Source organism: Haliotis cracherodii, unplaced genomic scaffold, assembly GCF_022045235.1.
Source record: "Haliotis cracherodii isolate W230 unplaced genomic scaffold, xgHalCrac1.p SCAF_10, whole genome shotgun sequence".
NCBI lineage: Eukaryota > Metazoa > Mollusca > Gastropoda > Lepetellida > Haliotidae > Haliotis > Haliotis cracherodii.
In genome coordinates, this window is record NW_027266265.1 from 28,876,203 (window position 1) to 28,901,897 (window position 25,695).

The window sequence follows — 25,695 nt, forward strand, 5'->3', positions numbered from 1 at the left end:
GATTGTTCACTAGCCAAAATAATAGCAAATATCGCGGTGGGCGCTTATTAGAGCGGGGCGCTTATTATGCCGAATACAGTAGGTCTTCAGCAACCCATGCTTGCCATAAGAGGCATTCAATTGAGTTGATTGATGCTCATGATGTCAATCACTGGATTGTCTGATCCAGAGTCGATTATTTACAGACCTCTGCCATACAGCTGGAATATTGCTGAGTGCGGCTTTAAACAGCAAACAAACAAAAACATGAGTACACAAGTACACAAGTTACCCGTTCCAACCTTATCTCAGTTCCATTAAGGGCATTCATTACAACGTCCAGATCAAGACTGGAAATACACTACTAACCATGGGTCATCGTCCTGCTTTAAGTGTTCATAATGTTCAAATTCCAACAGCTCTTTGGCAACCCCATATTATGAATATACCGTTTTTGTCAGTAATTTTTGTCCCCTTCTCCTCCACACTCTGCCTCTTCCCCTTTTGCCCCAGCAGCTTCTAGTGTTGCAGTACTAACAAAGCCTTTGTTCAAATACAGGCACCAAAATAGAACAAACAGGACACAAGGCTTCCGAGTAGGATTCAGATAGCATTGAGGTCTTAGGCAACTGTACATTACTTACTCTAAGACAGTTGTAATGATAATAACTCGCATGTATTTGTCATTATTAGATTTTTGAATAGATGAAATCAACTATTACTTGAGATAAAGTCATATGTGTGATAACATCCAGTTCTGTTTTATCATTCATATAAAATTAGGAAATGTCATTTTCCTGTACAAATAGAAACAAGATATGATATCACTTACCATATTCGCCATAAGAAGGACCCTGCAAGTTTAGAACATTGACAAATTGGCTGCTTATTAAAACCATACAATTTAAAAACAAATTTTGAGATCAAGCAGTAATGAACACACTGGGTTCAAACTTCAGTGAAACTAAAACATTTTTCATAATAGTTACTAGGTAATTATATACCCCTTGTGCACTGCTGTTTTCGGTGAAAAATGTGTAATATATTCAGAAAATTGGTCAAGTGAATTTTCTGTCTTAGTAGGGGGCATTTGAAAAGATTACTTACAGATTGGCCTAGAAGTAAGACTGGAGGTGCTTATTGGAACAGGGTGTTTAATACAGTGAATATGGTATGTTATTTGTTTGTTAAACAAAGAAACCAGATGTTTTGGTGACCTACCTTTGTGAAAACTCGTGTCAGTGAGGCACTACTTCCTGCATTGACAATACTTCATACATGTTTTCCTAACACTTGCACAATAGGTGATGGAAAATGCACTTGATAATATTTTGTGTAGATTTTTGGGGGCAATGCAGATCTTAATGAATGACGTTCATGTTCTTGATAACATTATGATTTGATTTTTCTGGTGATGCAAATTTTCGTATTTTGTGAAGTATTCTTATTTAAGTCAAGTTTGATTGTACAAATCAATCATTAAAGGTTTTTTTGTAAAACATAAACATAAAAAAAATACTCTTGATTCCATGGCAATCACAGCTATTACTACACATTTTGCAAAATATCAATACTTAAAATAATTGTATAAATCAAAGTTTATGTAAACATAAAATGTTTAATATTCTTTTCCAAGAACTTTGACTTTTATTATGACCAATGTAATTGTACCAAGAAGTGTGTTTGCCAAGGTTTTTCGACATTGTGACCTAATACATTTCATTAGACAAACAAATGTTAAGTTCCTCTTCAAGGTGAGAGGGCAGAATGTGCTTAGTCATGATGATGATAACGACAGGATCATTGTATGTGATGTCTCCCCGAATGTACATACAGACGACTGGTGTTTGACGTGACTCATGGACTATCACTAGGTGGACTCTACCTGTAAGAAACCCGCCTAGAGACTTGCGCTATTTATAACGCTGACATAGTTTGCTGTTTTGGCATCATGCCATCCCTCCTTCGGCTCCACCTGTTGAATATTACTTACAGGAGTTAGTGTTTTTGTCCCACATTGCTGGCTCAACACTGTTACACTTGACCTGTCATCCTGGTGGTGTCAGGCCATTATCATTACAGTTTCTGTGTGTCTGTAAGAATGGAGAAACTAGGAGCACCATTTCCACTTTCTTGATCTTCATCACTTTATGGACGATGTAAAAGTTAATGCAGTTAAAACAACTGATGTCAATGATAGAATCTAACATTTTTAGTCCACTAGTTCCTATAATGATAACATACAGCGAAACCCTTAGAAATGTCAAGTTTCAACTTACATAATAATAGTCCCCATGATACCTTAACTATTGGGCAGTTTGGCAAGGACTATTGGGCTAGAGCTGGTTTCTATTGTTGTATGTATTCATTCCTAGTCTGTCTCACAATCCCTGAACCATATTATGTACCCTTCTGCCCAGCACCTACTGTAATGGTATTGTCTTCATGAAGCATGTCGAGATTTTCCAGAGGTACAGAATCCCAATCTAAGTCACTCCTTTTCAATTTTAATGTTGATGCTTTTTTCTATCAAAACTATTAAGGGTTAGTCTTACATTTTTTCTAGCCAGAGACTTAATTTTAGCTCTTGCCTGAAGCCTGTGTCTAGTTAAATGTCTTTGTGTCTAGTGAGTTCAGCAATTAATAAAAGGATTTTGTTTATTTTGTAACACTTTAAAAAAAATTGAAACTTAATGACAGTCCATATATTGATACTATTATCAGCTGAAGCCGATGCCATGAGGCGAGTTTTAGCTTACGGACTTAATGTTAATGATCGTTTCTCACAGTGATCAAACCAATTTTGTAGACCTATTGATTATCACAATTCTTTGAGAGAAACGTAGGATTTTTAAGCTTTTTATTTTGTTGAAAATGATGACGACTTCTGTGATGCTTGACATTGATCTTCCCTCTACACAAGTGCAGCATCATTGCCGGAGAACTGTAGGGAATCAATACGTGATCAGCAGTGGTGGCGGCCGAGTTGTCTAGGATACTACAGCCAAGCTGCTCTAGGTTATGGTGGTGTATCTGTGACCCTGTATTCATTGAATTATCGAAGGACTTTCTGCTGTTGAAGGGTTAATAGCTACAATTGATATTGCCAAGTTTAGGAAAGAAGAAAATAGTGCCATAAACATGGTGAGAGTTGTTAGGTCTGCTAGTCCCTGGATGATTGAAGACCTTGAAGGATTATTTTCTCTCAAAATCTAGTTTTTTCTACTAATTAAGATCTGTGGACTAATTTGATGTACAGCTATTTTGTGGCCTCCAGGAGAGTAATTGGATGTGGATCTTATAAACCAGTGGTTGATAGTGTGTGTCTAGTGGTCTTTGGGGACGTTCCACAAAGCGGTCTGAGCTCTATGACTGTCATAATTCAATGTTAAGTGGATGGGAGTTACAATTGTGTTGCGCTGAGATTGCTAGGTGGAAAAGGACCCTGATTTTCATGCTTCATTACTCTTGTGACAGGTATGATTAAACCTTGAAACAGTAGATTTCTACCTTTGGTTAGCATGTCATTGTGACCTGATGGCATGAATCGTGTTCACAATATCAAGCACAGGATCGTCTGGTTCAGACTTGCTTATTTACAAGCCAACGTCATATTACTGGAATACTGCTAAGTGTGGCGTTAAACAATGTTAAATAACAAACAAACAAATTAGCTGACCACATGAAATTTTACTAGACAAGGAGAGATGAGTCCCATACCTGCCATTTGTAATTCTAGGTGTAGATGTTGCATTGAGTGTTGTGTGTGAGCTTGAGGCATTGTGTCTTAACTATTTGGATAATGTTTAACTGCGAGATTAATCTACATCATAAGATTTGAGTTAGCAGACTGACAAAGTGTTGTAAGGTCTTTGGACCAGGGAAGGACAACTCAGGCCTAGCCACCCCAGTGCAAGTGCACCATTGAAGCATGCCAGTGGTAGTGTTCCAGATGGACTGGTTGTGGAAGTGTGGCCTATATACATTAAATGTTTAGGGCGATGTGACCCAGTTAAAGGGTGTTAAGTAGGTTTTTTATCCCGACCATGAAATGGTCATTGTATGATAGACAGACATGCTGATTAAGAGATGTGCAAGAAAGGAAAAGAATAGGAATACACTGACAAACAACTTTTTTCAGCAGGGTTGGGCGGGTTGCCTCAAATGATGGCTGTTTATGATTGTGGCTCAGTCACCTGTCAGCTATGTCAAACACTTATGAGGTTTTTAAGATGGTTACACAATAGCAGAAATACAAGTTATGATTGCAGTTGTGATAGATAACATACCATAAACTCACTGCTACTCCCTTTGTGAACATGGTGAAATGAATTCATGAGTGACTAAGTGTGCTTCAGACGAAAACATGGATAGTTAACTTGTGATTGCTTCCTATTTGTCGTTCGTTTGAAGTCAATATCCTAAATAGCCTTAGATGGCTTGAAATAAATTATTCAAGACATTTACAGTATTTGCCTTGGCTAGAACCCTAGACTGCTGGTTATTGTGCCATTTGTTCACAATACCCATGATATACCCCCCAGGGAGCTCAGATTGACTAAATGAGATTCTGAATCGAGTCTTTACTCCGACCCATTGACCGGTGTATTAGTGGTAAATGGAATTTGGTTGTTATCATGATCATCATCATCATCATCATCATCATCATCATCATCATCATCATCATTACCCAGAGAGTTTTGGTCTCATGTTCTTTCTGTTTCTTGATCCTCATGACATGATTGTCAACTTTCTTCTTGTTCTGCCCATGCCTTGTTTGGAAGACTGTGTGTTTTAGTGCTGCCGTTTCCATGTTTTCAGCAGCATGCTGTCAGATTTATGCTGCAGTTTCTTAGTTCTGGGTTATGTTCTCATCGTTTTATGTTGCCGATTCCTTGTGTATTGTAGGCATGTGACAGTTTTGCATTGCAGTCTGTCAGTTTTCATTAGTAGGCCTGGGATAGCCCTATTATTGTTATAACCCATGTGAGGAGTCAAACCTCAGAGGTTGTGGCATGATGAGCAAACGCTTTTACAACTAGGCCACCCATCATTTGAAGTGACATCCCCATCTCATTCTCTCATATCACCAACTTAAAACAGAATTCCTCTCGCTCATGAGCTTGAAAATGACTTTTACGAACGGGAGTTTGACATAGATTTACTTTTACAAACTGGCCTTGTACAAGTGAACATTCTATTCATTTGATTTAATTAGAATACTCTTATAATGATCTTTGAACAAGAAAATATGTTGTCCTGGGTAGTGTGATAGGCAAAGGAAGTTTCTATGCTATCAGAAGTTCCCAGTTGTGTTGGAGATTGTATGTAACAAGATGAGTTAAGTACTGCCAATATCGCTGCTTATTTCAAACATGAAAGAACAGGATAATTTGATTGTACGGCGATTCTTGGTTGTACGGTTGTGACATGCCGATTGGTCTCAAAACAAGGACCAGACATTCACTATTTCTCATAATAGAATGGAGATATAGACATGGAAAATCGAGGATTGGTTTTCTCATACCTTGTCACGATTGTGTAGACTCCAGTTAGGCCAAAATAAGAAATGGCTTGCTTCAACAAGATTGACTCACATGAATAAGTGTTGTATCGTGGAGTACTCATGTTTTTATGTTTGTCTTACAGATATATGGGCATTGGTCTCTCTACCCAGGGAGTCAACATGAACCGGCTGCCAGGTAAGTCTCATGCTCAGTTTCATTGTTCATTTTGGTTGTTGATCCCTTTTAAATGTGTGTCAAAATTTACAGTTAATCTTAAATCTGCAGCTGCACATTTTCGCTTGCTTAAAAGAGTGGTTGGTTGGATAGCGTAGTGGTTAAAGTATTGGCTCAACACACCAAAGATACAACAGGTACCAACCCTCTGGGCTGAAATGGCTGGTATGGCTCACTTGCAGACAATGTGGGTGTGTGGTTGGGTTGGGTTGATGTTTTGATGTTTTGACAAGGGAATAATGCTGCTTTACTGGTACCTGGGAATAATGCTGCTTTAGTGGTACCTGGGAATAATGCTGCTTTACTGGTACCTGGGAATAATGCTGCTTTAGTGGTACCTGGGAATAATGCTGCTTTACTGGTACTTGGGAATAAAGCTGCTCCAGTGGTACCTGGGAATAATACTGCTTTTCTAGTACTTGGGAATAATGCTCCTTATCTGGTACTTGGGAATAATGCTGCTTTCAAAAGCCTGAATTTGGATATTGCCTTGGCTATCAGGAAAATAATGAAATATTAGAAGCCAGGTGGCTTCCTTCTGAAAATGAGGCCTGCATCATATAGTCCTTTTCTTCACATCCTTGCGTCAATTTTGGTACAATATAAATGTCACTCACCTTAAAACATGCAATAATGACAGTTGAATTTGCATTAAAGACAAGTAATGCCCCATTTGTCATGTTTGTATGGACACATTTGCATATTTGTATTTCTATGCATCAAAAACATGTGTACACTTCTAAAGGTGTGCAAAATTGCGTAATCAACAGTTTTACTTACATTTATATATTTAATATTAGGTAAGCATGGTAAGTATGCAGCAGCAGGTCAGAAGGTAGTGCAAGTTTATTTTTAACTGTAAATATTTGCATACTTGTGTTATATATACGTGCGTCTATATACAATGTATATACAAACGGGGTGGTAGGGTAGCCTTGTGAATAAAGCGTTCGCTCGTCACGCCGAAGACCCCGGGTTCGACATGGGTACAATGTGTGGAGCCCATTTCCGGTGTCCCCCGCCTTGATAATGCTGAAATATTGCTAAAAGTGGCATAAAACCATACTCTCACTCGCTCACACTTATACAAAAGTATACAAAGTGGCCTGGTCATTGCGTTGTCATATTGTCACGAAATGCAGTCAGATGACCCACACAGTGACAAAATGAAACAGGGTAAACTTTCGGATATGTTTCAGTCAAATCCAACTGTTTTATATTCGAGAAAAGACCACAAGACACAAAAGTCTACAAGGGGAGAAAAGGAAAATAATCCTCCAAGCATCCTCACTTAATTGTTTTACAGTTTCTATGTCCATTCTTGCCCACACTTGTAAAAGGCCTCAGCTATGCCCCAAACATGTGTGACTATCTGGCACTGACAAGGCCATCCCATAATATATATATATATATATATAATGTATACTACTCAAAAGAAGTTAAAGAACACCTGATTTTTTCACGAAAATTGTTGATCTGTCATGCCATCATGTCATGTCATTACTATAATCAAAAGAAAGTAAAATGCAGTATCAGGTTTTCTTTAACATCTTTTGAGTAGTATACATTGGTGTCTGTTTCACCCATGTTCATAGTCAGACGTAATAAGAACTTACAATACTTAAACCTGTTGTATAGAAATGACATTATGGGGCATAAAAATGCATGATACTTACATTGATGCTCATGTGACGCATTTATACAGAGTGGATGTGTGCATTAATATGCACTTTTGGGCCATACATGAGTCTTTGGTCATAATGTTTATATATGTAATCAAATATATACAGAGAATTCCTGTTAATCAGACTTGGTTGGTTGCATATGATTATGTCGGATTAATGAGTTTGTAGGATAAATTAAATTCAGTAGTATCAATGTTTGTGATTGAAAATCGGACAACATGATAGATAGAAAAAAAATGATTTGCAGAATATGTTTGTTAATCATGCAGCCTCTAATGCTTAACACAACACTGCTGTTACGCTCTGTTTGACTCATTCAAAATACTTTTGAAAGCGTATGGTGGAATGGAAGTCAGCAGTTTGAAACTAGAAAGCTGCTTTCTTAGTGACTAATGTTGACTTCCTGTTAGTCATTTTATTGATCGGTCAAAGTTCATAAAGGTTGTTCTGACATGACCTCCAATGGGATGTCCTCATTGGTAGTGAGTACTTATATCTGATTTTAATGAGATTATGGTAATCTAAACCTGTAGTTAATCATGTTTTTATTTAAAGCATTAATTATCTATTGTTAAGCTAGTTTATCTCTGCAGGTGTTGTAATATGCAGCTACTAGCCAACTTGTCTTGCATCAAAACACTGGGCTGTGTACTCACGGGCAGATGACCATGGAGTATGCTGATCACTGTGTCGGATTAACGAGACTGATTAATGAGCGATTTCAGTAATTCGTTGCAAATCAGGTTTGCAGAGTCGGAGTGCAAGACTGTTGGAATAACGGGTCTAAATAGCACTGATTTAATCGGTTCCCTTCATTAGTGTCAGAAAAACCCGATTGTCAGATTAACAAGACTTGACTGTATGTGTTTACCTTTAGAATAGAAATGCCCTCTGAAGTGGTGGTGGGAATGTAAATGTCTGTGCAGCATGACTCTTAACGAATCACTTCTTCAATTGGCATTTAGAAGTTGGTGTGATGAACAAGGGAGATAGTTCCATGAATATACAACTTCTTTACTGCAATGACTGCGATGTTTCAGTGCAGATACTAACACCATTATCAAGCAAGTGATGTACAGAACTGTGAATTAAGAAGGTTATATACATGTGGATAATTGATGTTTATACAAGATTGTACGATCATAGATTGATGTTTACACAACAGATAAGGCTGAAGTATGATGCCTGATGATGTAAAAGCTATACAGTGATTGGTATAGACAAGTTGATTAGAAGACAGTATTAAGATGAAAAGGATTAAGATATATATATGCTAGACAATGGACAATGGAAATGGGATTAAGATAGGTTAGTGATGAGCTCATGGTAGGCCATTGGGACATAATATCCTTGATCTCTGTTGATGACTGGTTTGCTTCTTGGAGTTTCCTGACCTTGCAGTTGGTATGATTTTTGGTGAGGTTGTTGATGTTGTTCCAATGGATGTTGTGGTCTTGATGAGCTTCAATATGGTCACAGATGGAGGACTTGTTTGATATTCCTTAATTCTTGGGAGAGGCCTTGATGTTTCTCCAACATAACGAATCATCGGACATTGTTTATGTGTGATCTATACACCTCATGGCTGTATGGCATTGACAAAGCCAGCCTTGTTACATGCAGAAGGCATCCTAAAACTTTCATAACCTGTAATTTACATATGTTTTTGTGGGACATTAAGTTAAAATGCAGCGTTATGCTAGCAAGTGTACATCACACCAGTGTACATTGTCTACATTGCCATGTGAACACAAACTAAGATCAGGAGATGTGAGGAAGTCAGTACTGATATTGGGCAACAGTTTGGCCCTCACTCTATGAAGATTCATACTCCAATGAACTCACACAAAGTTGAAGTCAATTCTTCATTATGTTGCCTCCATGTCAGATATGATGATTTCTGAGTGGGAGAATAAATCCCTTACATACCCTGGATTTTTTAGTAAGAGAATAAATCCCTTATACCCGCTATGAAGTAAAAAAGCTGCCTGTTGTTAATATGTCACATTAAGGTCATGTGACATAGCACAAGTTAACTTCAGCTCATTCGAAGGGCTGTTTTCTATCAGTTTCAGTTTCTTTTAATTCTTTTACAATGGCTGATTGAACATGTCAGTAAGATAATTTCGTTGTAGCAGTATCATTTGGGGTATATGTCGTTTTATCATATAAAACCACATATGCCCTGAGTGATACTGCTACAACTTATGTTGTGTTTGACTGTTGAATGAACCTGTGGGAAATCTAGGTAAGAATCAGCAACCTTTGTGTTGTTGTAACAGGCATCTAAATTGATCGGATGGTATTAGCGGAATTATTGTTGGTTAATGAAACTAAACTATTTTTATTTTTTAGGTTGGGACAAACATTCCTATGGTTACCATGGTGATGATGGCAACTCATTCTGCTCTTGTGGAACTGGCCAACCATATGGCCCAACCTTCACAACAGGCGATGTGATTGGCTGCTGCCTCAACCTCATTGACAACACTTGTTTCTACACCAAGAATGGTGTAAACCTTGGTAGGCCCTCATTTATTCATTATGGTGATGAGCCCAGATTATCATGTTTAACATATGTGTATTCAATGATGATGATGATGATGAGAGAGAGCATATTATGCCTATGAACGAGCATTCTGTGCTAAGTTAGTGATAAGGAAGTTGGAGGTAGGGACGTCACTTCTGATATAAAGCAAAAGCAGCAGGGTATTTGTCTTAAAAGAAGGGGGATATGACTTGATAATAGAGCATGGATAATGATTATAATTATCAGAGTTTCAATCTGGGGGTGGTGAGGATGGTGATATGGCTGGAATGTTGCTAAAAGTAAAGGTGACAAAACTATATTCTCAGTTTCACTGAGATTTCAGACAAGGTTGTGTTGAACTTTAGTTGCTCTCAGGTGGATGCAAGACTCAAGTCCTCATGACTGTATGTCTGCTGTTTCAGGTGTGGCTTGCACAGACCTCCCGGTACGTATACATTCACATTATTCATGGACAGTTGTTGATGTCTTCCATGTTCTTGGGGCACAGGTGGCCAATTAGTCTTATGTGTGACAATTAAATGTACAGAGTTGTCTCCCTTCCCTGTGCCAGGATCCACAGGTTATTTGTTTTAATCCAACATTTACTCTTATTTGTCCTTGGCGTGACAGTACATGAACTATAAGTTGTTCATGGTAAACCTTTTGAACCTTCATCACTTCAGCCTGTCCTCACATATATAGCTGCAGTTCTGTTGAATGGGGCATTACTCATTGACACTTGTTCTGATCGCAATGTTCTGATGTCAAATAAGAGATCAAGTGAACCTAAGGCCAGCAATGCCTGTCTGTCAGTTAGCTTTGTTTCAGTACAGGGTATTCCACATAAACGTTTATAGAAAGGGATGCATGACATTGCAAGTCAAAGATTGTTGATTTTGTGTTTTGTGTTTCAGCCCAAGCTGTACCCCACTGTGGGCCTGCAGACTCCAGGAGAAGTTGTGGAGGCCAACTTTGGACAGAGTCCCTTTGTCTTTGACATAGAGGATTACATGAAGGTCAGTACCACGTATCTCATTTCCTTACTGACAATCGAGACAGTCAAATCACTGTAGTTCACCTCCTTACTGACAACCGTGACAGTCAAATCACTGTAGTTCACCTCCTTACTGACAATCGTGACAGTCAAATCACTGTAGCTCACCTCCTTACTGACAATCGTGACAGTCAAATCACTGTATCTCACCTCCCTGCTGACAATCTTGACAGTCAAGTTAATGTAGCTCACCTCCTTACCGGCAATAGTGAGAGTCAAATCACTGTAGTTCATCTCCTTACTGACAATCTTAACAGTCAAATCACTGTATCTCACCTTACTGACAATCCTGACAGTCAAATCACTGTAGCTCACCTCGTTACTGACAATTCTGACGTTCAAATCACTGTAACTCACCTCATTACTGACAATCTAGTCAGACAAATCACCATAGCTCACCTCCTTGCTGAAAGTCATGATAGTCAAGTTAATGTAGCTCACCTCCTTACTGACAATCCTGACAGTGAAGTCACCCTTTAGGCCCCAGTATTTAAGTTTTGACATAAAAGCCAAAATATGGGTGGTTACATTGTGTGAATGGGATAGCAACCTATGCTAGCCATAAGAGGCAGTGCTCTACACTAACACTGGTCCAATTCTAGTATTTTTTCGTAAGGCTCAGTTATATTAAATAAATGGTGGACCAGTGATATTTTGGGGACGAGCAAAGTACTTTAAGTTTGTACAACTTTTGAAATTAGCGAAAGATTGTGCCTAAGATCTAAGCATCATTGTGTCTAGTAGAGATCCAACAGGACCAGAAGATCTGTTTTGGCGCTGGTCCCTTTCACCACTGACAAATTTTGGTCAGTGTCAAGGACTGAAGAGGCAACATGATGGATGAGGTGGTCAAGCTGGCATTGACCATTGCTCACTACTGTATTTTCTGTCCAGATTTGACTTACAGGCTCTCATACAGCTTTAACAAACTAACAAGCAACAGATTGTCTGCTATCAACCAGCGGCCAGCCTTGTCCAAACTCAGAATCATAAAGATGTTTGATGTTTCTACTGTTGATAGAATATGTAGATGCCTTGAAGCAGGAGTGTAAACTAAGTTATGTTAACCATCTGATTTCTTTTGTACAGGAATGGAGAATGAAGACTGGCCTGACCATCTCTCGTTTCCCAGTGTCAGACCGACGAGGGGAGTGGTCAGCTGCTCTTCACAGGTTAGCAGGATTATTCATTTGGACTTTTTTGTTTTAAACAAAATAGATGGCATTACATAACATTAAATTTTAGAAATAATTATCTTTGCACGTGTCTATTATAAATGATTTGCAATCTGTTAAATTCAGATATTTCTTTTGCCCGAATAATACCATTAATGGCATTGGAAGGGAACGTTTTATTGTCTGAAGGAAATTGAGCAGTTTTTGGCCCTAGGGTTTGAAATCCAACATTGGCATGTTGAAAACTGTATCTAAAATCAATTAGTATCAAGTCTTTCAAATTTGAATGAATTAAGACTTAATCAGGCTAGACAAGTATTATCACTTTTTTATCACAAACCTTCTTACTGCATTGTGCCTATTACTATACCTTCTTGTCCATGATACACTGATAATTCTTTTTAAGCCCCTAAAGGCAGATATATAACAAGAAATTAAATTGCTCTGGCCTTATGAACCCTTTCAAAACAAGTTTTTTTAACCCAAATTTGTGATAATGAACCCTTTCAAAACAAGTTTTTTTAACCCAAATTTGTGATAATTATGGTAGGATTCAGCCTATATATATATATCAATATAAGGACTTTGTAACTAAAATTAGTTTCTATCTCTAACTATTGTCAAAATTGCACTGTGGGGCAGTGGGTAGCCTAGTGGTTAGAGTGTTTACTTGTCAGACTGAAGGCCCAGGTTAGATTCCTCAATGTTAAAGCCCATTCCTGGTATCCCCAGTTGGGATATTGCTGGAATATTGCTAAAAGCAGTTAATACCATACACACTCACTAATCAGTGCATCATAGTGTTTGGAATAGTCAGTATTTTGTCCTATGTGACAAGACACAAGTGAAGGAGGCATTCTAGTCAGTATTTCTTGTCTTCAGGATTGTGTCGACATACCTAGTCCACCATGGCTATTGCTCAACAGCAGAAGCCTTCACCAAGAGCACCAGTCAGCCCATAGATGAAGATCTCGCTTCCATCAAGAACAGACAGAGTAATGTCGAATGCTGATGTTGCTTGTTGATAGTTACTCTCCATTCTTGAAATGTGATGTATTGTTTATGTATCTGAAATCTTGTGTAGCAATTGAGTTGATTGGATTCTGATTGGTAGCTTATAAATCATGTATTAATGACGTGACTTTCATTGACTTGTAAACAACGTGCAGCTTTTCACTTTGTAGCAGGGTGCAAGAGATTTATTTTTCTAGTCAGAAATCCACGTGCAGCCTGTTTTTGTGGTGGGGTATAAGGGATTTATTCTCTCGTTAAAAATATATTTACATCACAGGCGGGATACCTATTAATTTATTAGGATCATGTGAACCAATCAGATCTCAATATTCTGACATGGAGGGAAGATAATCATGATGTGGCTCTGATTGAAACAATGGCGTATCCATGAAAAACAATATTAAAGAATCATACGTTTTGTCTGAAATTGAAAACATTTGATGAAGATGTCAAAAACCAAGTCTGCTAATACCAAGGCAACAAATTGTAGTTGATACTCCCTCAAACCAAATTTTTGTCCTCTGGTCGATGATTATCACAATTAAATTTATGTTTTGTGTCTGCTAGGGATGGGTAAGCTGTGACCCCTGTTGGTATTCAATAGCAGGATATGCCCCCATTACCCCATGCAAAGAGCATGAATCCTGTTAATAATTATAAATGAGAACTTTTGTTATTTTCAGGGAAAGAAATCATCGGGGTAATTGGGTCCTTGATATTTGCTACTTTAGTATTGAATCTACAGACCAGGGCCCCATTCCTCGAATGATCGTAGCACCAGGTGATCATAACTCCCATACTTTAACAGAGACTTATGACTGTTGTAGCGCTACAATCACTTTCTGGAATAGGACCCTTTTATGTATTTAATGTTTTTGAAGGGTTATGACAAGGAACACTTTAATTTCATGTTTGATTTTGAGTTTGAGATGTTTAATTTTGTGTTGTGCAGGAATCCAAAAACTGGTACTGGCGGGGCGAATGGGTGAAGCCATCGAGGCTACCCAGCAGCTGTACCCGGGACTCCTAGAGAGGAACCCCAACCTTCTCTTCACACTCAAGTGCAGACAGTTCATCGAGATGGTCAACGGAACAGACAGTGAAGTGCGCGGTGCAGCAATCCGAAGCCCTAAGTCACGACACAGTAGTGGTAGCAGTCGGTCCTCCCCCAGCATGAGCCCAGTGCATTATGGGTGTGGCGGGAACACACTCCACCCCCAGAGGACGTCTGGGGGGTCGGGGAGCAGCAGTCCAAGCCGCTCGTCTACAAAAAGTCACAGCTCAGGCAGTTCCTCCTCCCAAAACTCCCACAATCAGTCAGACTCTCGTCGGGGGGAGGAGGAGATGAACGCTGCAAACTCTGATCACATGTCAATGAACGGCAGTTCGCGACTAATTGACAATGAGGACGTTGAAATGAGCGAAGGTCATGTAGAAGATGGTGTGATAACCAATGGCACGTCAGGGGGAGGGGTGTGCATGAACGGGAACTCACACCCATGTGATGATGAAGATATGGGTAAGATGAACATCATTAGGATGCTGTTGGATTAACGTGATATTTAGGTTATTTATTGGAAATGTTTATATTCAGTGTTTTCAGTCTTTTGACACATAGAGTGATGTTTCGTGAATAATCCTGTTAGTATCCCTGTGTTATGGATTTAGGACGCTTATTAACCATTTGCTCTTTTCTCACTAATCATGCTAATCACAAGAACAACTGTAAATTGCTTCACTCACTTATAAAATTTGACTTTAAAAACAGGCCATCATCTGAGTATCTACAATGTCACTGCGTGAGTAATCGTGATGAACATGGCTGTATGAGAACTGATAATGTCCGAAAACCTATGATCTGACTATACATTTGATTTGAATCCTTTTTATGCAAATATCATTGGGGATGAATTCATTCCATTTGGATATTAAGACCATTACTTAGTGTTCAGTTCAATCTAGGCCCTAAGAATATGTCCTCCAATGGCTGCATGAATTATTGTACATGGATGGATGACCACCAGGGAAGACAAACTGTCAGCTGTGATGTCAGCAGATAGTTTACTTGGATACCATACCTGTGCATGTACCTGTGAAGATCCAGGTTACAATAGGTCTTCAGCAACCCATGCTTGCTGTAAGAGGCAACTATGCTTATTGTAACAGGCGACTAACGGGATCTGGTGGTCAGTCTCGCTGACTTGTTTGATGCATGTCTTTGTATCCCAATTTTGTGGATCGATGTTCAGCTTATATCATGGCACATTGTACATCGTTAAAGTTTATCTCCCTGGAACCACATGACCTGTGCAGCTGAAACTTGTATGGATGATGAATAATGCCTTTGGTATTTTTATAGTGTATTTAGACATAAAAAGGGAAGCCATTTTGACTATGAAATAAATCTGTTTAAGAACACCGTGGGATCCTGACTTAAGCCATTAGAAGAGTGAAAGGTAGCTTGAAAGGGTCTTAAGAGGTAGCAGATGTTGTGTTTGGACCATGTGTAACATAGCTGTAATGTAAAATCTATTGTACTCACTTTCCCATATACAAGGCTTGTCAGTTAGTTGTGTATTGACACGATGGTTCACTGGATGTTGTAGAGGTTGACTCTCCCTCAAGTCGCAGACAGATGTGTGGAGGCAGCCAGGCTGCTGTACAGAAGATGCTTCAGTTCGGCCGGGATCTCAAGACCATGAGTATACACCTCCGCAGGCAGTATGGCAAGAATGATGCAAACAAAAAAGCATTACAAGTAAGTGCTGAAGCAATTGGCCCTATGATGGAGAGTTATACTACTGTGCTGAAGTGACACTGATATGGATAAGGGACAAGATTGGATTTCCGGTCTTACTTAATTATTTGATTAATGTTATGACTACATTTAGAGTCCAATTTACTTACTCGGTACTCAACACCTTATTACTCGACCCTACCCAGGTACCCACTGTAGGTTTCAAGTGTTGGGTGCATAATGTCCGATTGGGTACTGTTTTGCTTGAGTCTTGGCAAATGCTATTTACATACACGTATAAAATGAACAGATCATGCATACGCTGAAGTCGACTGAAGTTTTTTCTTTACTCAAATGTATAAAAGACAGAAACAGTGCGTGCATCGTCAGAAAGAAATGGAAACATAAGTGACTTTTATTGTTATTGTATTTAAGCATTATATTATGTGACTAACCACGGGTCCGGGTAGTCCTGTGAATACCCTGGTCCAACTCAGGACCCACCCGACCTGAGTACCCGAGTTACCCGTCGCAGCCCTACTAGAGTTTACACATACAGTGTTTGAAAAGTATACTGAAAGTCAATCTAAACAGAGTTTGAATGTCAAGATGAGAAGGTATCTGTTGTTTTATTGCGTGAATAGGAGCAAAAAAACAAAGATCACACTGAACCCATCACTTTCACCATCTTACTGACTTACTTACTGATGTCAGTTTGTTTGTTTGTTGTTTAACGCCGCACTCTGTCTCTCTCTCTCAGCAACCGGTCTGTAAATAATCAAGTCTGGACCAGACAATCCAGTGATTGACGTAATGAGCATCGATCCATGCAATTGGGATACGATGACATGCATCAACCAAGTCAGTGACCCTGACCACCAAATCCTATTAGTCCCAATTACCTTTTACGACAAGCATAGTTGCCTTTTTTGCTGAAGACCTCATATCTTCACAGGTCTACTGATGTCAGTACACCAATTTTGGTGATATCATTTCAAATCAGGAAAGCAATCTGTAAGTGTTTGAATACTGGATCAATCATCTTTGTTAACTGATGTGTGTTAGCAACTAGCAGGTGCTAGTGCTGGATGGTTTAAATAAAGTGTTAACATCACTTTGGGGTCTTTTTGTCAGATAGGTTGACATGTTCCCCTGAGTAATTCAAAAACAGTTTAAAGCAGCATCAGACCCCACACATTGAACCAGACTACCATTGTCTTTGTACTGTTCAAAACTTTGTTGATCCAAATTTTCTCACTTTGTTGTATGAGGGGGCACATGTTGCCAAGTAAAATTCCCTGTACAGAGTGGCATTCTGTAGGCATGATTGGCGGTTTGAATTACAGATTTTGCTATGATTGTGTTCTTAGGTTTATTGGCAGCATTCCCATGCTTGCGTGTTTAACTGAAGTGGTAATCATCTTTGAGCTTTCATCTTACTTCATGCTGACATGCCAACTGAAATACTTTTTAGCTGTGTTAAACCCCTGAATCGTGAAGATCCGGGTTAGAAATAGTCTTCAGCAAACCCATGCTAGTTGTAAAAGGCGACTAACAGGATTGGGTGGTCAGGCTATTTGACTTGGTTGATGCATGGGTTCGTATCCCAATTGTGTAAAGTTCTGCTCATGATGTCAATCACCGGATTGTCTGGTCCAGTTATTTACATTATTTACCACCGTCACTCACCTGGATAATTGTTGAGCGTGGCATTTAACAACAAACAAACAAAATTTAAACTCACCTCACTCATTCATATCAATACCTATTCTTTAAAAGCCAAGGGGCGGTTGGGTAGCCTAATGGTTAAAGCGTTCGCTCTCACGCCAATGACCCAGGTTCGAATCCTGACATGGGTACAATGTGTGAAGCCCATTTCTGGTGTCCCCCGCCGTGATATTGCTTGAATATTGCTAAAAGCGGCGTAAAACCAAACTCACTCACTCACTCTTTAAAGCCCAAAATGTTAAAGAATAGGACAGATTGAGGAGTGTGGGCTACATGTGTTGTTGTTGTGTGCAGGATGCCTTCAGCTTGTTAGCATACGCCGACCCCTGGAGCAGTCCTGTCGGTGTGCAGCTGCAGCCGGTGCAGAGGGAACCTGTGTGTGCTGCCCTCAACAGTGCCATTCTAGGTCAGTACACGGGGGAGTTGGTCATGATAAGGACCTTCTTTGGTCCACTGACTGTTTACAAATGGACAGTTTGATACATACATAAGTTTTTGACAATTTTTTTTGGAAATCTCAGGCATGCTCAAATGACTGACAACTGGCTGCTTTTAGTTCCTACACTTGCATATTTTGGACTTCTGATATGACAAGTACATACATGTGGCTTAAATGAGTTAAATGTTGATTGTTTCCTATGAACAAGTCTGAGACCCAATATGATTATTTTACCAGATACTTGCTTAATCTACATGTCCTTAGGAGACTCTTAGGAAAACCAGTTTTGGGCAAGAATTTGCTCATGTTCAAATATAATTCCCCAAATCCTCAACTGTTATTTACATGAAAGTGTTCCAAATATTATTCATATGAACGCTTCTGATAACTCCTTAACTGTTTTTAACAGATTTGATCAAATTGTCAAATTCTACAGATCCTGTGAGCCAAGAAAGGCCCTTTTGTTATCCCACCGTGTTGAATCGGGGGGATGTTGTGATCACAATGTCCGTCAGTCCTTCCGTCTGTTTTCCATTTCCGGAGCAGAACTCCCAAACCGTTAAATATTTCTTGTTGAAACTTGCTATTGATCAGTCTAGTGGGGAACCAGTGCCTTTTGATGATTTGGGATTTTAATTTTTTTTTACAAGTTGGACTTTACTGAAAATGAGTGTAGTGCTTGTTTGGAGCAGAACTCCAAAACCATTGAATATTTCTAGATGAAACTTGTTATTTAGATCAGTCTAGTGCTGAACTGGTGCCTTTTGATGTTTTGAGCTTTGGAAACTGAAAGCATTATTTTCTTCTTCTCTATGCTGAAGGTATCCATTAGCAATGAAACCAAAATTGGAGTATAAGTAGCCAAACTCCATTTCCAGTTTGCACCAGATTTGCATCTCCTGATGACTCTTGTTTGTTTTGATGTATAATGCCAGGGGTATCTTATGTGTAAGCACTTTTCTAAACAGGCTAACTGGTTTTTGCTGACATGTTCCATTAGATATGACTTTGTATTATCTCAGGTATTAAGGTGTTAATCTTTATAAGTATCAAACTGTTAAGACAATATCGTCAAGCTAAGAATTGCACAGTTCATTAGTCAGATACAGGGGTGTTTGTAGCATTTCTTACCTGTGATGACATGTGTTTGATATTTTTTTTAAATTACCATTTCAGAATCCTATGGATTACCAAAACAACCTCCATTAGAACTAGCCATAGCTCAGGCCACCCAGTGCATGAGGCTTATGTCCAAAGAGGGCCTAGGAGCTTGCGCCTTTGCCAGTGTATCAGACTTTCTCCACTAGTGCCAGGGTTAGGGTCACGCCCACACATGTCAACAGGGTTGGCCTCGATCTGATAAACATTGAAGCCTTCCTCCCTCCCAGCACTTATGAGTGGCTCTGGTTGTTAGGAGAGTGACTGTGGTAACTCTACGTGAGTAGCTCTGGTTGCTGTGTGAGTAACTCTAGTAACTACATGAGTGACTGGTGATTACGTGAGTGACTACATGGGTGACTGGTAATTACGTGAGTCATTCTACGTGAGTGACTCTGGTGGTTATATGAGTGACTGTACATGAGTGACTGGTGATTATGTGAGTGTCTCTGGTGATTACGAGAGTGTCTCTGGTGATTACGTGAGTGTGACTGGCGATTATATGAGTGTCTCTGGTGATTACATGAGTGACAGGTGATTATGTGAGTGACTTGTGATTTCGTGAGTGTCTCTGGTGATTATTTGAGTGTCTCTGGTGATTAAGTGAATGACACTACTTGAGTTACTCAGGTTGCTATGTGAGTGACTATGAGAATTACTCTGGTAATTACGTGAGTGAAGACATGGGTGACTCTGGTTACTGTGCGAGTGACTGTCAAGTATGTGAGTGACTGGTGTTTACGTGAGTGACTGTGTGTCGTGTCTGTTGATTACGTGAGTGACTCAGATTGCTATATGAGTGACTCTCATAATTACGTAATTGACTGGCAATTTCATGAGTGACTGGTGATTATGTGAGTGATTCTGGAGACTATGTAACTCATGAGTGACTCTACGTGAATGACTCTAGTCACTACATGAGTGACTCTGGTGACTGCATGATTGACCGGTTGCCATGTGAGTAACTCTACGTGAGTGGCTACTAAGGATGGTGATGAGTGCACCAAGAATGATCATCAACTTGATGGCAGACACACTCCAAGTTCAGAGGTACAAGTTTCTGTATGATTGTACCCGTTGGGAGGTGCAAGCTGGATTGCGCTGGCCACATTCAGCGTTCATAACGATGCAGCATTTAGCCAGGTTACCAGAAGGACGGCTGGGATAGAAAGGTTCACAGACACAAGGCCCTGTGTCTGACACACCTGTGATAATCTAAAGGTTTTGATGTGCTTTGGAATCTTTGGGCAGCAACACAAAGGTAGAGAATGAGCATCTTGCTGGACTGGCCTCTCAAGGACAGCTGAATGGCTGTGACCTATGTACACAAACACTTGAAAGTTTTTACAATTTTAATCTAAAAGAAGCTGTGTCAACAAATATATTTTCAAAATTAATTATTAACAGGAAAACACATTTGACCTACCGGCACACCATCCAGAGTGATTATATTCAAGATGTACTTTATCCACTGATGGTATTGAGGAATACAGGTTGTAAAGCAACATGCCCTATCATGAGATCTTATGTAAAGTGTATGCATTTAATGATACATTTCGCCATGATCAAGGATAAACGAAATAAGTATCAATATGGTCAGGCAACAACATGATAGACAAAAGTGGAAACCTTGGTTTCATAATGCATCAAGCACAAGAGGTTTTGAACCAGCTGTGGTCCAAACCTTGATAAAACGATACTGTAAGAGATATAAATTGCGACCTGCCCCATCTCCCACTCCATAACTATTATGCTTTTGTCAATTAGGAAAATACATTTAAAAAAATGTTTAGACAGATCACTTGGAAAAGTGTTTTTCATTTTACTTTTATTTGACGAAGTTGTATTGGTGAAATAACACACTTTCGCAAACAGTCCTTAAGAAAAGGAGCCTACATATTTGGATATAAAGACAAGATTTGTCTTTGTGATGCAAATAAACACTAGATGGAGGATAACGTCAAAATGATCTGTTGAATTGTCTGAACTAAACGGAATGGTGCTTCAGGCATACTCTCTTTTCAAACAAACACCCAACCCCTGACCCACCCCCATCCCCTGTCATAGGTTATATAATGAGTTCAAAATATTCCCTTTTTTGGTTGCTGTTTATGTTGATTTCAGTATCAACTATCTTTTTGTTATTAAACATAATAACATGTTATCTGTGTATGTATCATTGTATTGATACAAGTTTTCATGATACAATAGTTGTATCATTCATGGCACCAAGTATCACATTGTTTCGACATGTGGGAGAATCATTACAGCCGTAGGATTAAACCACAGAGCAAAATAAATCTGCTGCTGATGCCAAGTACTGCTAAGCTGAAAAAAAATACTGAAAAAAATGCAGTGTAAAATAGTTTCCATTTCCATGTCAGGGACAGGTTGGAATATCCAGCATGACGCTATGCTATGCATAGTCACTGAGAATATATTTATTACATGTTTGTTACTTATGAAATCATGTGTATGAGTGGCATTAACTGACTGCCCAAGAATTGTTTGTGTTTTGAAAGACGGAAACTTCTGCACTGTTGAGGTGTTTCAGTCTCCTCAGAACTTACATGATAGGGTGTGACCATTTTCGGGCTTCTGATTGATGGGATGTCATTTGTGTGCTGCATCGTAGAGCTATAAAACATCCCTAGGATAAGATTTTATTCTCAACATTGCTTCAGACTAGTTGTAATAAACACAATATGGATAGCTGAAATAATTCACGTCTACTCCACAGCATGTGCCTGTCATTGAGTCAGTTTGATGCAGTTACATTGGATTGGTTTTGTGTGAATATACATGTGCTAAATTTTCAAATATCTAATTTTGCAGACAGTTCATATTTTGCATTTATGTGGTCAGTGGGTGGTTAAAGGGAAGTGCCAGTGACTTCACTCCCATCCCTCCCCAATCAGTAGTCCACCCTCATCCACAGCCTTTCCAGATCAGCAGCTCATCCATATCAGCTGCCCCACCCCATCCCCAATTAGCAATCCATCTCATCAGAAGCCCAACTCCCACAGCAACTCCTCCCCCAGTCAGCAATCCATCTCAGACCAACCCCATCAGTAGCACACCCCTTCAGTGACCCACCCTCATATTCAGCGACCCACTCCCATCTGCAGTCCACCCCATCAGTGACCTACCCCTTTAGTGCCCCACCCACAGCAGCAGCGACACTCGCACCCCAGCCGCTACCCACTCCCATCTGCAGTCCACCCCATCAGTGACCTACCCCTTTAGTGCCCCACCCACAGCAGCAGCGACACTGGCACCCCAGCAGCTACCCACTCCCATCTGCAGTCCACCCCATCAGTGACCTACCCCTTTAGTGCCCCACCCACAGCAGCAGCGACACTGGCACCCCAGCAGCTACCCACTCCCATCTGCAGTCCACCCCATCAGTGACCCACCCCTTTAGTGCCCCACCCACAGCAGCAGCAACACTGGCACCCCAGCAGCTACCCACTCCCATCTGCAGTCCACCCCATCAGTGACCCACCCCTTTAGTGCCCCACCCACAGCAGCAGCGACACTCGCACCCCAGCAGCTACCCACTCCCATCTGCAGTCCACCCCATCAGTGACCCACCCCTTTAGTGCCCCACCCACAGCAGCAGCGACACTCGCACCCCAGCAGCCACCCACTCCCATCTGCAGTCCACCCCATCATTAGCGACACACCCACCTCATCAGTGACCGTGACTATTGACAGTGCAGGAGCTTCCACCTCATTGTTTCGTACCTGGATTAACATTACTGCTATGTATTAGCTGGATGATCTTTGTCTATCGATTGTACAGATTCTAGTGATATGCTGACATGTTGATATTATGGGAATGTACAGGGAATTGTTGACAAATGTTTTGTTTCTCCAAATGTTTTTTCCTTCTACTAGTGTAGCGATGCTGATGAAGCACCTTTAGATCAGACCTTGACACAGTTGACGGATTAACCATTGGCCTCATAATTCTCAGGCCATACCCCTGTGTAAATCACTTCAACTGAGATTCATTATCATTGTTTGACATTATGTCCAGAAAATGTTCTAGTCTAGCTGAACCAGAGCTAGCCTTATACTGGAAACAGCAGAAATATAGTAGACATATCATGCGAACAGTAAATCTGCAGTCTTGAATTGTGGGCAGAAACTCCTGTACCAAGAATAGATGTAGCCTGCAGAAAATGGTAAACGTTCCCAAATTGGAATTAAAGATCTCCCAATTCAGGCTATCATTAAATTTAACATAACATGTTGTAGCTTTGCTTACTGGTATTTGACTTTGTTAGACATTATTGCTTTGAATGCAATGTTAGAATATTTCAAAATGTAAGTTTAGCAGAACTGTCCAAAATTCCCAATTTATGACCGAAACATTCATCTCCCATTTTGTCAGTTAAGGTTCCTTGATATGAAATTCCTAGATAATTCCCAAAATATATGCAGAGCTTCAGATTTATTTGAATAAATATTCATGACCAATTACCTTTTCCAATTGAAATATAGGTGATAGAAGTATCAGAAACATAGGGCTAAGTTATCAGAAATATAGGGGTCAGATATTGGACATATTGGTGTCTGGTGCCAGAAGGATAGGGGTTGAGGTATTGGACATACTGCTGTCAGGTGTAAAAAATATAGGAGTCCTCTCTTGTAGGTCAAGACACCTAAAATCATCAGAAATGGAGGGTGATTTTTTTTTGTCTGGGGGTCAGTGACCAAGACTCCAGTGTAATCTGAAGCACTGTATATATGATATGCGAAATATGTTTCTATGGTTTTCGTTTTCTACATGTAGGTTTTAAGACATATAGATATGATCTGGTTCAAATTAAAAACTGAAGGTGATCAGCTCAGTGAATATTTTCAACAGCTGATTTCATCCCAAACAATCATGTTCAGTAAACACTTGATTTACACAGAGCTATGGACCAGAAACATACCACCTATGTGACACTTTGACATGAAGAAGTCATTGTTAATACAGCATTCATCAAACCATCTCTGATTAACATCCCAATGTTGGAGTATCCCGCTGCCGCAATCACAACTAGGACTCCAAAAGACTTCCTTCTCCTCATCCACTGCAAGACTCCCATGGAGCAGAGACTGTTATGGACGAGTGTTTAATTTATTAATTTGTGATAATGATTTTAATTAGACTCACTGAGAATGTATGTAGTTTCAATATTTTATTATCCTGATTACACCTCTGAAATGGATAAATTGAGGGTTACTATTATGCCTATTGTGAGAATGTGTGATATATGATAATAAATTACAAAGTTTGTACATGAGGTCTCTTGTGATTGTCCTTTTTCTATAGTTCACAGTGGTCAGGGGCCAATCAATATCTTGGGTGATCTGGGAATGTACCCCATCCAATCATTTTGCTCAAAGGAAAGAGTGGGAGGGACATTTTTACTGTTTTCTCAGACCCCTACTTCAAAGAGAAACATGTTGTGTTGCCACAGTTACTTGATTTCCACCCTGTAGGGGAGTCTTCAGCGACCTGCTTATAAATGGTGACTTAATGGATCGGGTGGTCAGAGTTTGGTGAATTGGTTGGTAGCGTGTCAACATACCCCGATGGCATGATTGTTGCGCATTATATCAATCACTGGATTGTCTGGTCCAAACTTAATTATTTACAGGCTGCCTTTCATACACAGCAGGCGTTCAACGTTTCTTGATACCTACACCAATAGCCTGGGCTGTTTCGCATATCAATCACTGGATTGTCTAGTCCAGACTTGATTATTTACAGGCCGCCTTTCATATATAGCTGATGCGGTAAGCAACAAACACGAATGGCAATTACACACACGCGCACGCACGCACACACACACACACACACCAGAATATTAAATGCTTGGTCCTTGACTAAGTCTGTATTAATTCACTGATACCTGTTTGTTGCCTGATATTGGTGAAAACAATACAAATAGTCGTATTAGCAACTGTCATACATCAGTATCCTTTGTCTGATTGGTGAAAAGAAATCTCCAAATTGTCATATCAGCGATTGCCATTCTTCCTGTAAAATATTGTTACACTGCAGTATCAGTATTAATGCAGAATAAATATTACAAGCCTTCAAAAGTGATCGACTGATGCTACCTTAGAAATGTTTTGATGCATTTTCGCATAGCTAATTACAAATAGCTGCAAAACTACATAAAGCAATATTCTACCATGACATTAAGGAGATAAAACTACTGTTTAGAAATCTGAGTTAGATTCACTGTTGTTTCGATACCTATTATTTTCAATTTGGAACAGAGCATTCCATTCCACCACGATGGCAAGAACGCACTGGTAGTTACACAGGGGTACATAGGTCAACGATCTCCGAACAATATGAAAAGAGGTGATAAATGTAACAAATATTAGTCGTTCAAGATTATTTACTGATATTCTTGACTGGTTCAAAATACATATGGGGGCGGTCG

General features: G+C 39.7%; 1 protein-coding gene across 1 annotated transcript in view; it reads left to right on the plus strand.

Annotated features, from left to right (window-relative positions):
• Positions 1-24,507, plus strand: part of LOC139454253 (ran-binding protein 9-like) — a 46,229-nt gene extending 21,722 nt beyond the window's left edge. The window contains exons 3-12 of the mRNA XM_071235864.1: positions 5,629-5,681; positions 9,761-9,928; positions 10,358-10,380; positions 10,850-10,951; positions 12,079-12,161; positions 13,047-13,159; positions 14,131-14,697; positions 15,785-15,936; positions 17,938-18,049; positions 19,259-24,507. Coding sequence (XP_071091965.1) covers positions 5,629-5,681; positions 9,761-9,928; positions 10,358-10,380; positions 10,850-10,951; positions 12,079-12,161; positions 13,047-13,159; positions 14,131-14,697; positions 15,785-15,936; positions 17,938-18,049; positions 19,259-19,389 — 1,504 coding nt within the window. The 3' untranslated portion in view covers positions 19,390-24,507. The remainder of the gene's footprint in view (positions 1-5,628; positions 5,682-9,760; positions 9,929-10,357; positions 10,381-10,849; positions 10,952-12,078; positions 12,162-13,046; positions 13,160-14,130; positions 14,698-15,784; positions 15,937-17,937; positions 18,050-19,258) is intronic.
• Positions 24,508-25,695: the final 1,188 nt, after the last annotated feature.